The sequence below is a fragment of the Mobula birostris genome, chromosome 2, assembly GCF_030028105.1.
Source record: "Mobula birostris isolate sMobBir1 chromosome 2, sMobBir1.hap1, whole genome shotgun sequence".
Classification (NCBI taxonomy): Eukaryota; Metazoa; Chordata; class Chondrichthyes; order Myliobatiformes; family Myliobatidae; genus Mobula; species Mobula birostris.
The window spans coordinates 94,328,917-94,348,052 of NC_092371.1; the positions used below are offsets into that span (position 1 = coordinate 94,328,917).

The following is a 19,136-nucleotide window of genomic DNA, read 5'->3' on the forward strand; positions in this document are numbered from 1 at the left end:
GGGAGGGGGTAAGGAGAGAGAAGGAAGGGGAGAGCGGTTAAGGAGTTGAGTGGGGTAAGGGGAGGGGTGGGAGATAGGGAGAGGAGGGAGATGGGGAGGGGAGGTGAGGGAGAAGGGGGAGGGAGAGGAGAGGAGAGAGGGGAGAGGAGAGGAGAGAGGGGAGAGGGAGGGAGAGACAGAGATGGTGAGAGAGAGGGGGAGATGGGAGGAGGGGAGGAGGAGGAGAGGGGTTAAGGAGTTGAGTGGGGTAAGGGGGAAGGGGGAGAAGGGGAGGGGAGGGGGAGAAGGGGAGGGGAGGGAGAAGGGGAGGGGAGGGAGAAGGGGAGGGAGGGGAGAGGGGAGGAGAGGGGTTAAGGAGTTGAGTGGGGTAAGGGAGAGGGGGAGGGGAGGAAGAAGGAGATAGGGAGGGGAGTGGAGGGAGAAGGGGAGGGGAGGGAGAAGGGAGTAGGGAGAGGAGGGGAGGGGGAGGGAGAAGGGGGTAGGGAGGGGAGGGGAGGTGAGGGAGAAGGGGAAGGGAGGGAGAAGGGGAGTGGGAGAGAAAGGTGGGAAGGGTGTGGGGAGTGGTGAGGGGGATGGCGTAGTGGGAGGGGGAGAGGAGAGGAGGGAAAACCAGTTGTTTATATTTGCATCAGAAAATTGGCAGCTGACTTCAGTCACAGAAGTTACTTGCTAAATGTGCTAACTCCAAGAATGCTCTAACAGCTTTCTTGGGTTACTATATGTTTGCCTTTCCGGGAGGCAAACATATAGTAACCAAAAAAGCTGCATTCTAAAAGCTTGTTAGAATATTATACGTGTTCAGACATTTGAACAATAAGGTAGCATTTTTTTACAAATCCTTGAGTTGCTAACTATTCCCATTTTTTAATTTCCATTCAGATATTATTCTGCATTTTCCTTTTTATTCAAGTATTGGAAGATTATCAGTTTCTATGGATAAGTTCTGCTCAAGAGTTTCATGGGAGTTTACAACAAACACAATCACAAAGTTACAAACAACTATTTTAAACTTTCTGCTATTATTTAAACTATTATATATTCTGACAAAATAACAAGTTGTGAAATGGAAATAACTGCCTAAAATGTGAATTAACAGCACTACATTTTTGGGTTATGTATGCAACATTCTCACTGGGCTCATATAGAAACTTGGCTCGCTGGCTACCTGTGTCAACAGCCACATGACTCAGCTGTGAGACGGATACCTTTCATAAGCAATATACATCTAGGGTCGGTATGATTTGGGGCTCACTCAAGCAGGAAAGTTGGAATGTTCGAGGGAGGAACACTGATTGTCATGAATGCTGTGTAAATACTGCCCTATGCAAAGTTATCGTTCACCAGGAAAATAACAGATTGTACACCAGCATAAAATTACAAAGGAAATATATTTACCAATATTTCAACTTCAACAGTTAACAGAAAAATAAAAGAGCCCATTACAGTTAAACCAGTCCAATGTGCACATCAACATTAGAGCTCATTTCTAGAGTAGTCAGATGTATTGCTTTACTCATGCGCTGAACCCACGCTCTGCGTGAAAGACATCAGCCACAGTTCAAACTTCCTTCAAAGACCATCTCAAAAGAACTGGCTAATGGAGGAGTACAGACACTTCTTCCTTGGAACCATTCATCCGCACAAAGCACTTCTTACAACAGGGTCTCTCACTTGAGCAGCATTCTCCGGGCATCCTCCTTTGTGCCCTGCTCTGCATCTTCCACCAAAAGATCCCAAACCAGACTACTGTCCTTCAGAAATCTGATCCCGCCCAACTCTGGCGAATGTTCCATAGCATCCCATTGGGCAAAATGTTAGAACACGTACCAAGACAATCCTGATTGACTGACACATTCCTAAGTTGGGCAAAATAGCTTCTTACCTTTAGCCAAAGGTGAAACACTCTTACTGACAAAGGACTCTGCTTTTGCAGAAAACTGCTAAAATAAAAATATCTCACAGCTTTGCAGTAGAAATCTTAACCAGGGCATTACATGTAATTCAATTTCAAGGAAAAATGAAACAAAAAGGATCAAGGACTTGGACCTCAACTTTCGAATTATAGAGTGATGAGCCTTCAAAAGAAATCTAATAATTTAATGAGGTGGATATGTGTTATTCAATTTCAAGGTATGCGTTTATGTAATAGTGTGTTAAAGATTGAACTTAAGAAACTATGGTTAAGTTAAATGAGGCAAGTCCATATTCTGGCAAATTAATACTTGTTCAAGGTGCTTCTCAACACAGGCTCAATAATGCAGATAATCTTCTTCGTCTAGCTGTAAAGAACCGCAAGAGGAGTACAGATCTATCATTGGGAATAACGGAAAGTAATCATGTAAAAGGGACAAAAGAGATTTTGAGAAGAAGGAAGAACGAACAAAATTTAAAAGCAATTATGTATTCTAAGCATACAATAACAAACCAAAACAAAATTTAGTGAAGAACTGAAAGCATAGCAATTTTATTGATCGGTACTAAATTCAACTGAAATTGAAGGATATGGAAAAAGACATGCCTTACTATTCAAAAAAAACAATTCATTTGAGAGACTTCGGGTTTTGAACGTAGCTTCATATAGTCTTTGCAGTGTATAGTTTCTCCTGTCTCATTTCTGTATGCTTTTCAACAAATCACGAGTTTCAGTGTATACTTGCCCCAGGGATTCCTGCTGATTGAGGATTAACATTTTACTTCGCGAAAATTGATTAGTTTACTCCAATGGTTGGAGTGTCCATCTGGATAAATAACTACAACTTAATTTCATGACTCAGAACAAGTTTCTTAAGGGTTTTTTCATTACTGTTAAAGCAGTGGCTTCTTATTAGAATATCAAACCATCATTACAAGATCTTATACTTTCCTACCATTAACTTGTTAAGTTAGATTTTTTTCATATTATGTTCTGTCAACATGGAGAAGAGAATGATTAAATAATGGAAAGGGTCAAAACAGTGACTATGATAAATTTTAATAAAAATCTTCTGACCATTTAAGAATCTCTATCAGCACAACGAAATATGGCCTCCCTTCCACACTGAGCTTCTCCTTATCTTGTTGGAGCAACTTATTCACCAATGGTGCCTCTCCAACAAAGTCACTCTCATTCTCTAATTGCTGGTCTTCCTCTTGCAAATCCTGACTCCATGACACCTCACCTACTGGCTTCAGGCTTCTACTGTGCCCTCCTATTGGCATGGTTATGGAGCATAGTCCTAACTACAAAACCTTCACATCAGTCCACTATAGTATGTCCTGTATTTGTGTGGATAGTAGAATCTTAACTTGAGGTCATCTTTGAATTTCTCCACTAATATTCTAAGATGCCATGGCTCTCATTGGGGGATGCTCAACTGTTATTGTCAGAGAGCATAAAGATGTCAGTAACCCAAGTATGGGTAGTTTAATCATTTTATAGCACCAGTAATCACCAATTGGAGTTCAATTCCTGCCGCTGTTTTTAAGGAGTTTGTATATTCTCCCTGTGAGCACGTGGGTTTCCACTTTTCTCCCACATTCCAAAAAGGGTTAGGGTTAAGGATTTATGGGCATGCTATGTTGGCACTGGAAGTGTGGCAACACTTGCAGGCTACGCCAGCACTATTCTTGAACTGTGTTGATTGTTGATGCAAAACAACGCATTTCACTGTATGGTTCAATGCTTCAATGTAAATGTGACAAATAAATTAATGTCTTGTGTGAGCTTCCAGGAAACATTGCATTGACCAAAAGAAAATTTTTCTCATAATCAGTGGCTCCTTGGACAGCGAGAGATTAGAAGCCCTTTCTCATCCTTTAGAACTCAGGATTCTTCAGGATTGTCACTATGGCAATGAGTGCTGTCAACAGCAACCTGGATCTTAGGAAAATTGGCAATGTTATCAAACTACCGGAGGCAAAGTGCCATCTCCTCCTCTCTCACGTAAATGTAAGCTAAATCATATCCTCTTCAACATCAAGCTTGAATAACCTCCCAAATGCTGCAGTGAGAAGGAAAATGTTACATGTGGCACAGCTGTCATCTGAAATGATTTAAACATTTGAAATTGGCTATAACATTAACATACAGAAAGATCCAAGCACGCATTTGCAACTGGACTATAATTTAAGTTAGTTATGACTACCATGAAAGCCTGTGCCTGCTTTTCAGAGAGAAAAACGTACAATTTGGAGCCTCTAAAAGCTCTGGAAACAATGACTACTTTTCTATGCCTCTCCATTCACACATCACTCCATCATTCGCTGGGCTTACCTGCAATTTCTAGTCTCAAGCTTCCATTCTGGAAATGCTGTGAGCAGTACGACCACAGAGACACTCACTAAATTAGTTAGAGGAATTTATCAAGCAAAATACACAAGTAGTTATTTCTCACTTAACAAAATGCGAACTTTGATATCCTATTTTTGACCAAAAAGAGAAAGTAGCAGGTTGCTAACCTGCATTATTTATAACTGCCAAATATCTGTCATGCCACAGATAGATTAATCCAATTTATGTCACCTTTGCATGACATCATAAATTGTATATTTGATACCCAAATTTCATTACATGTGCTGCACTAAAGCCTAACAAGGTGCACAAATTTTGCAATTGATGAAATGACCCAGCAATAACCAGAAATGTGATTTTCTCAAGTTTAAATCAATTTTCAATCACATAGCACTGAAAATAAGCAGAATGTTTGATTCAAAATGAAAAGAGAAAATGCCAAACAGTATCTGTGAAAAGAGAGGCAGCTAATGTCTCAAGTGCAGGTCCCAGCATTCAATATCTAGACATTCATGTTCTGTAAAACTGCCTTATAAACGTAAACACAAAAAGGCTATTCCTTCACATGTTGAAACAGATATGCCTAGAAAGAAAATACAGATTTTGCAGTCATTGTGGTAAATCCCTCAAAAAAATCTGTGGTTTTCAAAATCCATGGAGAAAATCACAGTTTATCTTCATTGAGAGATTTGTCCTGGATAGACACATAAAACTATGTAATATACTGTGGATTATTTGTCAACTATAGATTATTCAGTCATGCATAATTATGATTTCTATTGCTAGCAAAAATTAAAATTAAAAATATATTTTATATTTCTGACTCTTAAAGAAGCTTTATACTTAATCAGACAGAGCACTTGAACTTCATGGGACTTGTTTATTTCAAAAGCAATCCCCCCACATAGTATGCTACAAATCCAGTACATATACTGCCTATATCCCAAGAATTAACTAATGCATAGGAAACTTCTGTCAAAAAATTCCTAAATATAATTGCAGAAAATATGGATTGTCATTACTGATTTTTGTTCAATAAAACCTATAATGAATTGCAAAACAAAAAAAGTTTGAAATAAAATCTTATTAAGACAATATGGAAATAGAAACAGACAAAAATGTAATTATAGACAGTCACCACAACAATATTACTGAACTCCCAGGTTGAACTTCCTATGTAACAAAAATAATACATAAATCTGGCAAACTTGGATTTCCTAATTACAAATTCAAACCAAGAAGGATTACGATGGAGTTAATATTTCAATATGATCAGAATACATATAATGCATAGACACTTCAGTCTATGGGAAGTATCAATTTTGACAAAAGAATTAATATCGCTCTGCATTAATGAGATTATATTTGCTAAAATGTAATTCACTTTAGGTTTACTCTAGTTGTAAACATATTTATATGCTACAGCCTAGTGATTTACATCTCAAATGCTTGGTCTTGATCAGTGGTGTTGAGCTCAGTTAGTTTCAAGAGACAGGTAAAGATGAATGATTTCCAAGGATTTTACTGTGGTTGCATGAAATCATACACAAAGCTTTCAGCCCAAACAAAAATTTATAGAATACCAGGATCCCAATCATCAATGATGTCATTATTGGCCCTTCACAAATGCAATTATGTCTTACCATAGGTATCCTTCAAATTCAAATATATGTCACTTCCTCTTGAAAGCTTACATCTTTGCTTAGATCAGTCTCCTTGCAAAGCACACCATGCTACAACCAATTCATGACTAAAATGTAACAGAATGAAAGTTTAACTGATTGCCCTTTTACCAATAATTATCTCACCACAATAATCTTCTGCTATTAATTCCAAATAAATCTTTCAAAAGGCTAAGATTTTCTAATAAAAGTAATCTAGTCCATGCTTCCTTTAGTAAGACTCTATAATACTGGCCAATACATATAGCACAATCATTGTCAAATTCCAGTCTGGACACATACTGACCAAAATCTGAATTTATGATAAATTAATAAAAATAATTTTATTCTTACAAACTAAGAAGCAAGACATTTTAAGAGCTTTATTAATTCTTCAGTTACATTGCCTCTGATTGTTCCATTGCCTTCTCTAAAATGCATAGGAGATAATCTTCAAGCAAATGGCTGAGCAATATAGGGGAAAGCTTAACAGATTCTTTCACAACTCATGCCTCTACAAGAAAAGTTATGATGTCACAGTTTAGGGCCAATCCCTATCAAGAGATATTTTAAAAAATCATGGTTCACAATTAACGAATTGCTCATCAGACAAGTAGGAACAGAATGAAAACCACCACACACAAATTCTAATTTCACAATTAAGAAAAAATATTTTTGGATTATTCATATCATAACATTAATAACACCAATTAGTCTTAAAGGCCAACACTAGAAATATTTCCATTTTCCAAACACTAGAGTTTACCACTATTGTCCTAACATAATATATCAGTTTGAGTCATAAACATTTATGCCTTTAGCTTTCTCAAAACACTATTTTTTCCTCACTCTGCCAAATTAAGATTCCTACCTGCAGGAATCTCCGAGAGCATTTCTAGAGCCAAATGCATGTTTCTACGACAAATGTCCACAGGATCATCGAGCAGATTAGCTAATGGTAAAATTACTTCATGTTCCATAATTGCAAACCTATAAGAGAAAAGAAAATGAATAAAAATTAACATGCTGCAATAAATCTATAATACTAACATGAGATTAGCTGTTTTGCTCTTGTTAGCAATGCAAACACATTTTTGGCAACTAGCTAAAATTTTACAAAGTTAATATTTGGAAATATATTTGTAGTATTTCTTTCGCTACTGTTTATGCAATTAAACTACTTGCACACATCAATAATTCATAAAAAATAAAATGCTCCCACACTCATGAAAAAACAAAAATTCATTGGTCTATTGAGTACCATTTCAGGCACAAGGCAACAGGACTAATAATTCTTTGAATAACAGATTATTTTCTGATAATTTTCCAGTTTGATTTCATAAACAACAACAACATGATACACCTAAATTCTATTTTGTTGGTCATAATAAGCAAACCTTCTCAGAAAAGTGATTTGTATCTGTTTCCTTTATATTTGAAAGGCAAGATGTTCCAAGCCCATTGTCATTGCTCCTTTCCTTCAAAACAAATAAAGCAAAATAGAATATTTAAGCCAAGTATCATATTCTTCAATCCCAACCAAAATGGGGCAGAAAAACAGCAGTAAATGAGAAAATTTACCGAGAAATCATTGTCCCAGTCTAAACTTCCTTTCCACTAACCCCTCTGGGACTGCTCAATACAAATAACATTTGGTAGATTGATGGAGAGGAGGGGGAAGGGGAGATATGGATCTGTTTCCCATTGTATTTCTCTGCACCTCTTCCTGTTATACACAGGGAGGTTCCTGTTATTAGGATGCCAATTTAGATCTATATAAAAGTTACAGGGAGCAAAATCAAACAAATGTACAATTGGAAACTCAGTGCAGAGTGGCAAATTTGCTTCAGTCTCAAACCACAACTGATAATCAGCATAAGAGGTGCTGACCATAATTTATCATCAGTATGCATCTGCTTTAAAGGAAAAATTCATATTTCTCTTGATATTGATACAAACTTTGGGAAGCAACATTGTGTGGAGCAAGTTAGATCTTCCGTCTAATCTCTCTGAAATTTGAATACAGACTTCAGAACAGGGAAAATTTTAAATAAATCCAAGCTAATTGGAACAATGCTGCTGGGAATAGGTGAAATGGGGGCCTTTAAAAAAGAAAAATCATTTAAGAGGCAACTGGACAGGTACTTGAATAAGTAAGGTATGCAGAGATATGGAATTAATACAGACAAGTGGAATTGGTATAGACAGATATGATGGTAGGCATAGAAATGGTGACTGAAGGGTCTGTTTCTATGCTCTACGGTATTATGTCTTCATGACTCTAAAGGCCGAAGTTCAATCTACTCTCCTAATCAGTTGTCTTATGTACAGTGGTTCCTATCTAGAAGTTGCTACTTGTAAGACTGTTGGAATCAGGATCAATCAGGGCTTTCAAATGGGATTTGGATAAAACACAAGGGAAAATCACCTACAGGTCTAAGAGAAAAGAATGGAACTGGGGACTGGCTGAACTATACTATCCAAAAGCCAGTACTGACTTGATGGGCCAAATGGTTGCCTTTAGTATTGTGATTATATGATGCAAGAAAATCCCTTGCAAATTATGAAAGCTTCTGATTGCTGTGATGGTGTTTGGCCTTCGTACCAGTTAGATTTTAGTCAGAGAGGAGAATCAAAACATTCTGGCCATTGTCATTTTGGGGCTCATTGAAAATAAACAACCTGGTATCAATCTTACATATTTATATACAATAGGTTTCAAACTTTCAGTATGTCTCTGCAGCCAACAACTAAAGGCAAAACAATTTTAAAAAGATAATGCTATCGTTCACAGCTGTAGGCAATGCAACCAGGTCCAACAGATAACAGGTATTCTTATAGAAAGGTACAAATATCTGTCAGCAACTGACATGACAGTCTGTAAAATCGCTGTTCTTTAAGAGATCAAGAAAAGTGAGTCTTTACCTGTAAACCCTGTAGTCTTTCCTGTAACCTTGCTCCTTCTAATGCATCACTCCTATTGACACAGCATTAATCCCTCCTCATCACATTATCAATACCATGGATGATGTAATACTAGAAATATTCAACATGCCCTCTATCAGATATATCAGTTTGAAAATAACCAAAAGTGAGGATGTTATATCAAATATTTGGCATGTGGAATTGAGACAGCTGCTATAAGAGTCAGTATTTAGATGGCACAATCAACTCTTAAAATAATTACCAGAAATGCAATTGCATTTTGCTTGTCTTCACCGGCCTGTTTTTTGACCACCAATTTTAAACCAAAGCAAAATTCAACATTTAAATATCTCCATGAATACATAAGTAAGCTACTCACAGGAATCCAAACATCCCTCATTTAAACCAAGAAGTAAGCACAATGTGTCTGCCTTTTAACACAATTTGTGGGAATATATCTTGTCTTTTAATGTAAATATTAGATGCTGTATTGTCAGGGTTAATTTGGAAAGTCCCCTAAATAGTTATAGGGACCATGATGCACAATAACTGTATGTCATTTGCATACCGATTAAGAGCATAATCAGCTTGCTCTTTACAAGTCCAGAAAATATTAATGACATTAATCTTTACTATGATGTTGGTTTCCAAGCCTCAAATCAGAACTTTGAATGCACATCACAAACATAATTTCAGATTCAGAAACAAGAGAAAATCTGCAGATGCTGGAAAACCGAGCAGCACACACAAAATGCTGGAGGAACTCAGCAGGCCAGGCAGCAACTATGGAAAAAAGTCCTGCTGAAGTACGTAGAATGTACTTTTTCACTTAATGCTGCCTGGCCTGCTGAGTTCCTCCAGCATTTTGTGTGTATTTTAGATTCAGAGTAGCTCTTGCCCTACCCAACAAAATACACATAGATCCAATTTCACATCCATCATCCATTCTCATAATAAATAATTCCCTATACAGTACCTTCCAATACTGTGGGTTCCCAAAATGTAGAAGATTTCTGTGGTCTTCTGGCGGACAGTACCATCTTCATCTTTCAACAGGAGCTTCAAGTTCTCCAAACAACCTAGAGGAAGCAAAAATATCCAACGTTAGCTTCCCAGCTGAACTGAAATCCATATGGTTAAATATGGAACATTAAAGCATACTTATCTAATTTTATGACTCTTTTAAGGCAGAACCTTCAGATGCAACACTGATCCCACTATTTCAATAACATAGAACCATAAAACATGAGATTGAAAGGGGACTTAGGCTGCATTGTTTGTTTCTAAATTGAATGTGAATTAACAGGAGCCCTTTCTATTTTAGTAGCTTAGTACTTTTTATGTCTTCCAATCAAAATTAAGTCAGACACTCACCAAAACAGCAATACACTCTCATTCTCCTGAGGCAGGGTCTGTACAACTATGGATGTTCCTTGCACAGACAAGTACAGCAAATCATTCTATATATCCCAAATGTATATATAGATATATAATGTGATGATAGCAAATTACATTATTCTTGAATATCCTTAAGAACCACAGATTACAGAGGTACAACTACTGGTACATAACATGAAAACAAGAGGTTATGTATTCCTTCTAAAGTTTGATCATGAAGTACTTACATTTTCTTAGCCTTTCCCATGAACTTGCATAGTTCAAAGAATATGCCGCACATATCCTGACAATAATTCAACAAGAACAATAATGCCATTACAGCAATTATAAAGTTAATCTATCCCATTGTCTTGCAGAAGAAGGGGCTTCTCAACAGTCTCCATCACAATGACCTGAAGGGGGCCCCAATAGATATTTGTATCTCTCATGTGTACAAGTATCTAGAGCTGGGATGGCTCCCTTCAGTACACACATGCCATTCTGACAGTCCGCATGACACACTTGGCACCAGGGACTGAAACTGGCCCAGGACCAGTAGTCCAAAGATAAGGATACTCAATGACCATGTAGGGCCTGGTCAGATCTTTGGATCCAAAGCAAGATCCATTTCTTGACCCTGGTGTACTGTACTGTGGGCATAGTCATTACAAAAATGGCACTGTACTGACAGGCACAGCTGCATCAATGTAGAAGGAATTACCAATGACGAGGTAAATGGACCAGTTGAAGAAATTGGTTTACACGTATCAGTTGTGGAGATTATAATCACAGCCAATTGTCAATAAGAAGATAACACCATCAGCAGTGTCATTCCCCAGCAATTCAATTCATTTCACATGATATTGTTGTAGCCATAGTACAGTTATTTATATGGTGGGTCCAACTAGCACAGTTGATCACAGTTTCCATCACTTTGCAAAAGGTTGGTTGCTAAAGGAGGTAATTAGCTATATTAGATTTGGTGTAAATTTTGTAAACAGAACATACATGGACAACTTTCTACGCTTTTATGTACATATGTAGATAACATTGGAAGCCATGACACAGCAAATTCCACAGGACTAGACAACGCCCCAGCTGTACTGTTGGATGTTTTTCTCCAGTTTTATCACCACCTTTGGCGAACTATACCTTTAGTTGAGCAGTACTAGTACAGATACAATACTGGCATTCAACCAACAATGTAGAAAATTGCCTACAGACTGTATATCCTGTTCACAAAATCCAATCCAGTTAATTACCTCCCAATAACCGGCTCTCAATCTTTAGCACAGTGATGGAGGCTGTTGCCAAGTGGGCTAGTAGATCTGCAATATAAATACAATAGCTCCAACAGAAGATCAAAGACTAGATACCCTGAGACAAATGACTCAACCACTGACACCCAAAGACCTGTCCAACAACTGAGGGTACAAGTCAGGACTCTGAACCACTTGAATGAGTACAGCATCACCATCTCTCAAGAAGCCCCATCTATGCAGGACAGGCCAAAGTAGTCTGTTTGATTATTATTGAATCAAGCAACCTAAACATTCATTCTTCCCATCACCACTGCACAGTGGCATACCATTTATAAAATACGCTGCAGGACACATCAACAAGCACCTCCCAGAACCTATGACCTTTGCCACCAAAAAGAAAAAGGGCAGCCAGTACATGGGAACACCATTACCTTAGGATTCGTATCACAGTCTCACACTACCCTAACATAATTCCCTACCAAATAGTACAATGGGAAAACCTATACCAGAAGGTCAGCAGTTGTTCAAGAAGGTGACTCACCACAACTTCCTCAGGCGTAATTAAGGATTTGCTGATTTTTTTCAATGATACCCAGATCCTAAAACAAATAAACTAAAATTAACAGCTGTATATATTTAACAGCTCCCAGATTTTAGTTTTACTCATGTACTTTACCCACCTGTTGCTATGCCACCACCATTTAAATAATAATAAATTCTGTTACTTTTAACAGTTTGGCAGCAAATTCTTATTCATTAAGCAATTCCTTGACAAAAGACATTGACATCTTTTCTTGCCATCTAGAAGCCTACATTGTCCCTTGAATTCACTTTATTATGCCTCCTACAATGTACAGTATGCTAACCCTGTTTTACTGGGCTAAACTGGCACTGTAATCTGAAGAGGTATAAGATTGGAAAATGACTCTAGTTCATTCAGCTTTATCATGGTAACTTGTGGGTTATACTGGGTCAGATTTTGAGGTGAATGTTAAGTCAAAAGAAATCATACTGTTTGTAGTCCAAGAGAAACTGGTAAAAAATGTTGCAAAGAGATACTCTACATTGAATCCTTAAGCTTCACAATGGACTAGTCACATGAAACATTATGCGTCTAAACTAGTACTGCTATAAAATGAATCAGCCAACCGAAAAGTTAGATTGAACTTTTTAATCTGAGTTATAACATTTTAAACATTTAATCAAAAATGTTAATCACAAATAACAACAAAAGCACTATTAAGCATTTTAATGAGCTTTAAATTTTAAAATATCTAAATCAACAATACAAAGTTCGAAAAAAAGATTTTAAAATTAGTAAACTGCATGAAAATATTTTAACTTTTTTCTTGCAGCTATCTTTTCTATTACTATCCAAATAAGAAACCTCATATGTTCTCAGATCTGCTACAGAATGAACCCAAGTCCCCACTTCTTTATTGAACAATGATACGTCCAGCTCTGAAATGCACCTGCTATCGTGTGGCAAATCATTGATGGCATCTTCTGGATTTCTGAGTTGCCCCCAATGTTTGAGGGTTAATGAGGAAAAAGGAAGTGGTCATGTTTTTATTTACCCAATTAGTAAACTCCGCCTACCCATGAACTATTACAATCCCTTGGCAGAAGTGAAATAAAAGCTAAAAGGCCATGGCAAGTTTGGGGGGGTGGAAATTCATAAAAACTCCTCTACATCCTTAAGTTATCAAAATTTGTCCATAACATCACTCTGGTCATGAATTCTTTGGAATGTTTAACCTCTGTCTCAAGCAGTAATGAATTCAGCAATTCATCACATGAATGTACTGGAGATTCTCTATGGGAAAAGAACTATTTCTGTTAATCCATCTTGATTGTTTCCATTTTAAATTATGACCCCAATATATTCTAATCTATGCAATTATCATAAATTATCAACTGTAACGTCATACTTCATCATCTTCCAGACTTCCATTATATCAACTTTATGCCTATACTTTTCTAAAATGTAGACTTTCAACTGTTTTCATCTAAACTGACAACTAACATGCTTTAAAAAGTCATAATTCCAGGAGATCAAAACTGGACTACTATGTCAAGATCAACACACAGTACAACATGCCTTCTTTTACTAGTATCACAACATCACTCCTTGCTTTCAACCTGAGAGAGTACTTAAGGATATTTGAGTTCATCTGGCAATAAGTAGAGACCAATTCAAAAAGGTAGATGAATAAACAAAATTGAAAAAGGTTTGGGAATAGTTACATAACAGAAAGTTCCCCCAAAGCTTTCTGTTATATCCTCTTGGGCTGAAAATCTAATGTACTTGCCCTTCACAGGCTCAACTTGACATCAGGAACTTTAATTCCTTGGCATTATCATATAGGAGGATCTGTTCTGGGTCTAGCATGTAGGTTCTGTCACAAAGAAGGCATGGCAGCACCTCTGCTTTCTTAGATGTTTTTTGTAGATTTGGCATGTCACCTAAAATTTTGACAAACTTCTAAAGATATACAGTAGAGAGTATCGTAACCGGTTGCATCATGCCCTGGGATGCTAGCACCAATGCCCAGGAATGGAAAAGTCTGCAGAAAGTAGTGGATACAGTCCAATCTATCACAGGCCAAGCTCTTTCCACCATTGAGCACATTTTCTTTGTTTTCCTGTAAATGCCTGCAAGGAAATAAATCTCACAGTAGTGTATAGTGACATCTATGTACTTTGATAATACATTTACTTTGACTCATTTTGCATTCTGCGCCTCTTAAAACATTATAGCACTCATTTGTTATCTTCAGGAGTGTTCTGCAATTTATGCATTCCATTGCACTAAGTGAAATCCTCTCCTGACCTTATCAAGTATTATTGAGAAGGTCAACTTCAATGATTCTCCCGCTACTAATCACATCTTCCTTTCCTCTACCTTTTCAGCATTCCAAAGGGAGTATTGGTTGACCACCAATTTTCCAAAAATTATTTGCTCAAGGATGGGAGAAGGTAGAACCTAAAACACCAAAGAGTGCCTGGCATAAGTTGTGTTCAGCCTTGATGTTTGATAATGTGCCTGAAGGAAAGTTTGATGATGATTTTACATGATTTTGTGTACCAAAGGAGAAAGTAGTTGTTCATGATTTGCATGAGTACGCAAAAAGTGTTACAGGACCTGCTTTCAAAGATATAGCAAGTAATCTTAATGAAGAAAATCTACATGAGTGGATGATAGTCAATGACGAAACGCCTGTTGTGCATTATCTTACGGACTTGGAAATTATAGACAGTGTTCTAAATGCTATTAAAAACACTGCAAGTGATGAACAAAGCAGTGATGATACCGAAACAGATCAAACTGTAAGATTTACTATTGACAAGTTAATTGAGTTGTTGGGTGACTTAACCAAAGGGTTAGAGAAATATATCTTTGTGACAGAACAAGAGCTAATGAATTTTTATTTCATGCAAGAAAAATTACACAGGGAGAGATCGGAACACATGAAACAACTTCGCCTGGATGAAATGTTTAAAAAGATAACTGAGAATCAACATGCTTTGTAAGCACAGTAATTAATAAATTTACATTTAATTTTTGTTTAATTAATAATCTTTTTTAAGCTTCTACAGTCCATTTTTGCCATTATTACTGCATAACCTCTTTTAATCTGGCAAAGCTCAGGAAATTGGTGGTCAACCCATATTCCCTCCTCAACCCATTGCTTACACTTCCAACTCCACCGCCAATCACTACCTTCCTGCGGCATCTTCCCTTCCCACCATCCATGGGCTGAACCACTCCTCTCAGTTGAAGCAACAATTCAATCTGATGCACAGCACACAGTGTTCATATTGTGATCCACTGTGCATTATAAAAAAAAAGAGCAGAGCAAATGGACAGGACGACCCTAAGCTTTCATTACCATTTTTCTTTCACTTCTTACTCTGCTCAACAAAGCCCAACATAAGTTCAAGGAACAATATTTTACTTTCCATCATGGCAGGCTGCTACCCTTGAAACTTGTTATCAATTTCAACAACTTCAGGTAGCCACCCCTTCCAGTTTATGTTCGTTCAGATGTAAATGAAAATCAGTAAACTAAAGCTACTGGAAACCTGAAACAATTATTGAAAATGCTGGAGTCAAGGTCTTTAATGCAAAGGTAGAAAATATTGAAGGTTCTCAAAATCTGAAAAAAACAGAAAGTGTCTGAAATACTCAACAGGTAGTTCTGCCTCTGTGGGAAGAGAAAGAACTATGTTCCTCTTCCCAGAACTGCTACCAATCCGGCTAAGTATTTTCAGCATTCTCTTTAATTTCAGATCTGAAGGCAGGTTGATGTCCTTTGAGAAATTAGTAACTAAATACTCTCTTTCACACTCACACTTTTTGCAATATCTTCAGGTCAGACATTTTTTACAAGAATATTTAAATAATTCTCCATATATACAAGATTCTGACCTGTTAGACATTATTTTAAAAATGAACCCTTTAGTGAAAGGTGTTATTGGGAAAATTTATAATTTACTATTACAACAGGATAATTATCCTCTATTTAAGATTAAACAAGATTGAGAAAGAGAGCTTAACATGGCCTTGATAACAGAGGATTGGTTGCGAATTCTGAAGTTGGTTAACTCTTCTTCGATTTATGCCAGTCATTCTTTAATTCAATTTAAAATTGCACATCGTTATTATTTGACAAAGGAGAGACTGTCTAAAATATTTCCTAATGTTAATGGTCAGTGAGACAGATGTAAAACTGAGATAGCTACATTGACACATACGTTTTGGTCATGTTCTGTACTAAAACAGTTTTGGAAATCTATTTTTCTACAATTTCTAAAGCTTTAAAATTAATTTACAACCTAATAAATTGACAGTTTTGTTTGGTATAATTCCTCAATATATTCATGGTATTTCTATATCAGACCAAAATGTAATTGCATTTGTTACATTATTGGCTAGAGGGTTATTTTATTAAAATAGAAAGATGCTTCTGCTCCCACTTTGATACAATGGTTCTCTCAGGTGATGCTATGTCTTAGTTTGGAAAAAACTTTTGATCCTTGATTTGACTTTGAGAAAAGGTGGGGTTCTTTTGCCTGCTACTATCATTTGATTTGAGTTAATTAAGATGGTCCCCTTCTGATTCTTGGGTAAATGGATTTGGTTGGCGGATTGATTTTTTTTATAGAAGCTTGTATGGTGTATAGTTCAGGGTTTGAGCTCCAAATAGGTTTTTTTTCTCATTTTTTTTGTTTTGTTTGTTAGTAGGATTTTTTTGTTGTTGTTGTTTTAGTTAGCAGGGGTTCTTTTTTCCTTCTTTCCTTTTTCCAAAAAAAAATTTTAAAAATTTAAAAAAATAATAATTTCAGATCTCCAACATCTGCTATGTTCAACATCTCAGTTACACTTTTTTCTTTCCCATCTTTAACTTATTCATCTCCTTCTGTTTAAGCCTATTCCAATCACATCAGCTATGATTAACAAGACTTCACTACTCTTCCTCAGGATGCATCAATAGTACCTGCATCACCTGGATTCACTTGGTCTTGCACATTGGTGAGGCTGCTTTTGGAATCTTTTGTTTATTTTTGGTCACACTGCTAATGGAAAGTTGCCATTAAACTGGAAAGAGTGCAGAGGAGATTTACGAGGATGTTACTGCAACTGTGAGTTATGGAGAGAGGTTGAGCAGGTTTTGATTATATTCACTGGAGCATAAGAGAACGAGGGGTAATCTTTTAAAGGTGTATAAAATCATGAGGGGCATAGAGAGGAGAATGTATACAATCTTTTTCCAAGGGTTGGGGAATTAAGAACCAGAGGACATAGGTTTACGATCAGTGTGTAGAGGTTTAGTTGAAACTTTTTCACTCAGAGGATGGTCAATAAATGGAATAAACCACTGGAGGAAGTGGTTGAGTTACGTTAAAAGCACTTAAAAGGAATTTGGACAGGCATATAGATCGGAGAGGATAGAGGACACACATGAGGAAATAGGACTAACTTAAATAGGATCCTTGGTCAGCATGGAGCAGTTGGGCCAAAAGGTCTATTTCCATGCTAGGTCTCTTTTCTTATAGTCAGTGCCTTTACTCTCTCTAACTGAAACTCTCTTTTCTTCTAATGACAGTCATTGGAATGTTTATTTCATTTTCCTCTCCATAGATGCTGTCTGATCAACTGAGCAATTCCAGCTTTTCTAGCTTTATTTCAGATTTTCAGCAGTTTTTATTTTAATCTATTCATTCCTTACAATGAGGTGCACAGAAATTAGACGAGTAACAATCATATTCCACTTGGATAACTTCAATGGTATGAAAGAAAGGTTAATTTTTCTAATTCAGGTAACCCTTGCATGCTGTGCTCCCCTCTTTCTCTCATTCCAATTCACCTACAGACTTCCCATTTTTGTTCCCCTTCCCAACACATACCCCATTCTTACCAACACCTATTTTTGCTCCCCTTTCTTCTCCCAATTTCATCCACCAAAACATTTCACCTGTCATATACCCATCTGGTTTTATCTGCCCTACACCCCTCTCTAATGGTTCCCATTATCAACTTGCTTATTTATCAGATTCCAGCACTTTGTGCCCTACTTATCACTGCAACCTCTATCTCTCTCTCCACCTTCACCCTCCCCAACAAATCCCCATTCCATTTACCTCACCTTCTTTCCACCATGTCTGCTCCTACCTATCGCTCATGTGTCTCTGTCAGCCATCCTTTGAACCATCTCCATTCTTCCCCTCTCCCCTTGGTCCCTTCTGCTTGTCATCCTTCACCCCTCCTCCCTCCACCTACTACCAGCTGTTTACAAGGGTCATGCTCTTCTCCTCTCTCAGCCCTGATGCAGGATCTTGTTCCTCCACAGATGCTACCTGACACACTGAGTTCTTCCAGCAGTTTGTTTTTTCTGTTCCAGAACTTAACATCTGTAGTATCTTGTGTCTTCACATTAATATTTCTTTGGATAATATGCATCCTGGTTTCTATTCAACGTATTACACTCTCATCAAGGGGATGTTCAATGGCATTCCCACGTACTGTGTGTGATATATTGGAGCAAACGTGGTCACCGTTTTTCCCACAACTCCGAACTTGGTACCTTCGCTGGTATATACTGTGAGTGTGCTGTAGGGTATTGGCGGCACACTTACCGACCTCCACGGCCGTATAAGCTAATTCGGAGTCGTGGATCAGGTCACACAGGGCCATAAGTGCGCGCTGTCTAGTGATGAGTTCGCGGTCGGCCAGCTCTCGATTGAGTTTGGGCAGAGCCCTGTCCGCGAACGCGACCGGTGCTTTGGTTGGGTCGATGTGCGGAGGTAGCTTGGCAGAAATTCTCGTGTGAGCCATGTTCGTACTGGCACAGAAGCAAAATTAAGCGACCGACAGTGTTAAATAACCCACGAGCGCCGGAGTGGCGACTGTTTGAACGCGCTCGCGGCTTGGTTCTGTTGCCATAGCAACGCCTGGGGCCTCGTTCTCCCGCCAGGCCGGCCCGGTCTTGCACAACTGTGTGATGCAGAACGAACTGTTTTGTATGACGGCTTTTGAACACAGAGGTCTGTGCTGGGTTAACTGATTTCCTTAATATACATGCTGTACGGGGCACGGTTTCCAAATTTTCAGGTGAATAAAAAAACCTTGGAGGCATA

The 19,136-nt window shown here is 37.7% G+C and overlaps 1 protein-coding gene across 1 annotated transcript in view; it reads right to left on the bottom strand.

The window, feature by feature from the left end:
- rsph14 (radial spoke head 14 homolog) overlaps positions 1-18,920 on the bottom strand; it is a 786,151-nt gene extending 767,231 nt beyond the window's left edge. Inside the window, exons 1-3 of the mRNA XM_072245220.1 lie at positions 18,636-18,920; positions 9,833-9,935; positions 6,803-6,921 (exon numbers count right to left, since the gene is read on the bottom strand). Coding sequence (XP_072101321.1) covers positions 6,803-6,921; positions 9,833-9,935; positions 18,636-18,834 — 421 coding nt within the window. The 5' untranslated portion in view covers positions 18,835-18,920. The remainder of the gene's footprint in view (positions 1-6,802; positions 6,922-9,832; positions 9,936-18,635) is intronic.
- Between the last annotated feature and the right edge of the window lie 216 nt (positions 18,921-19,136).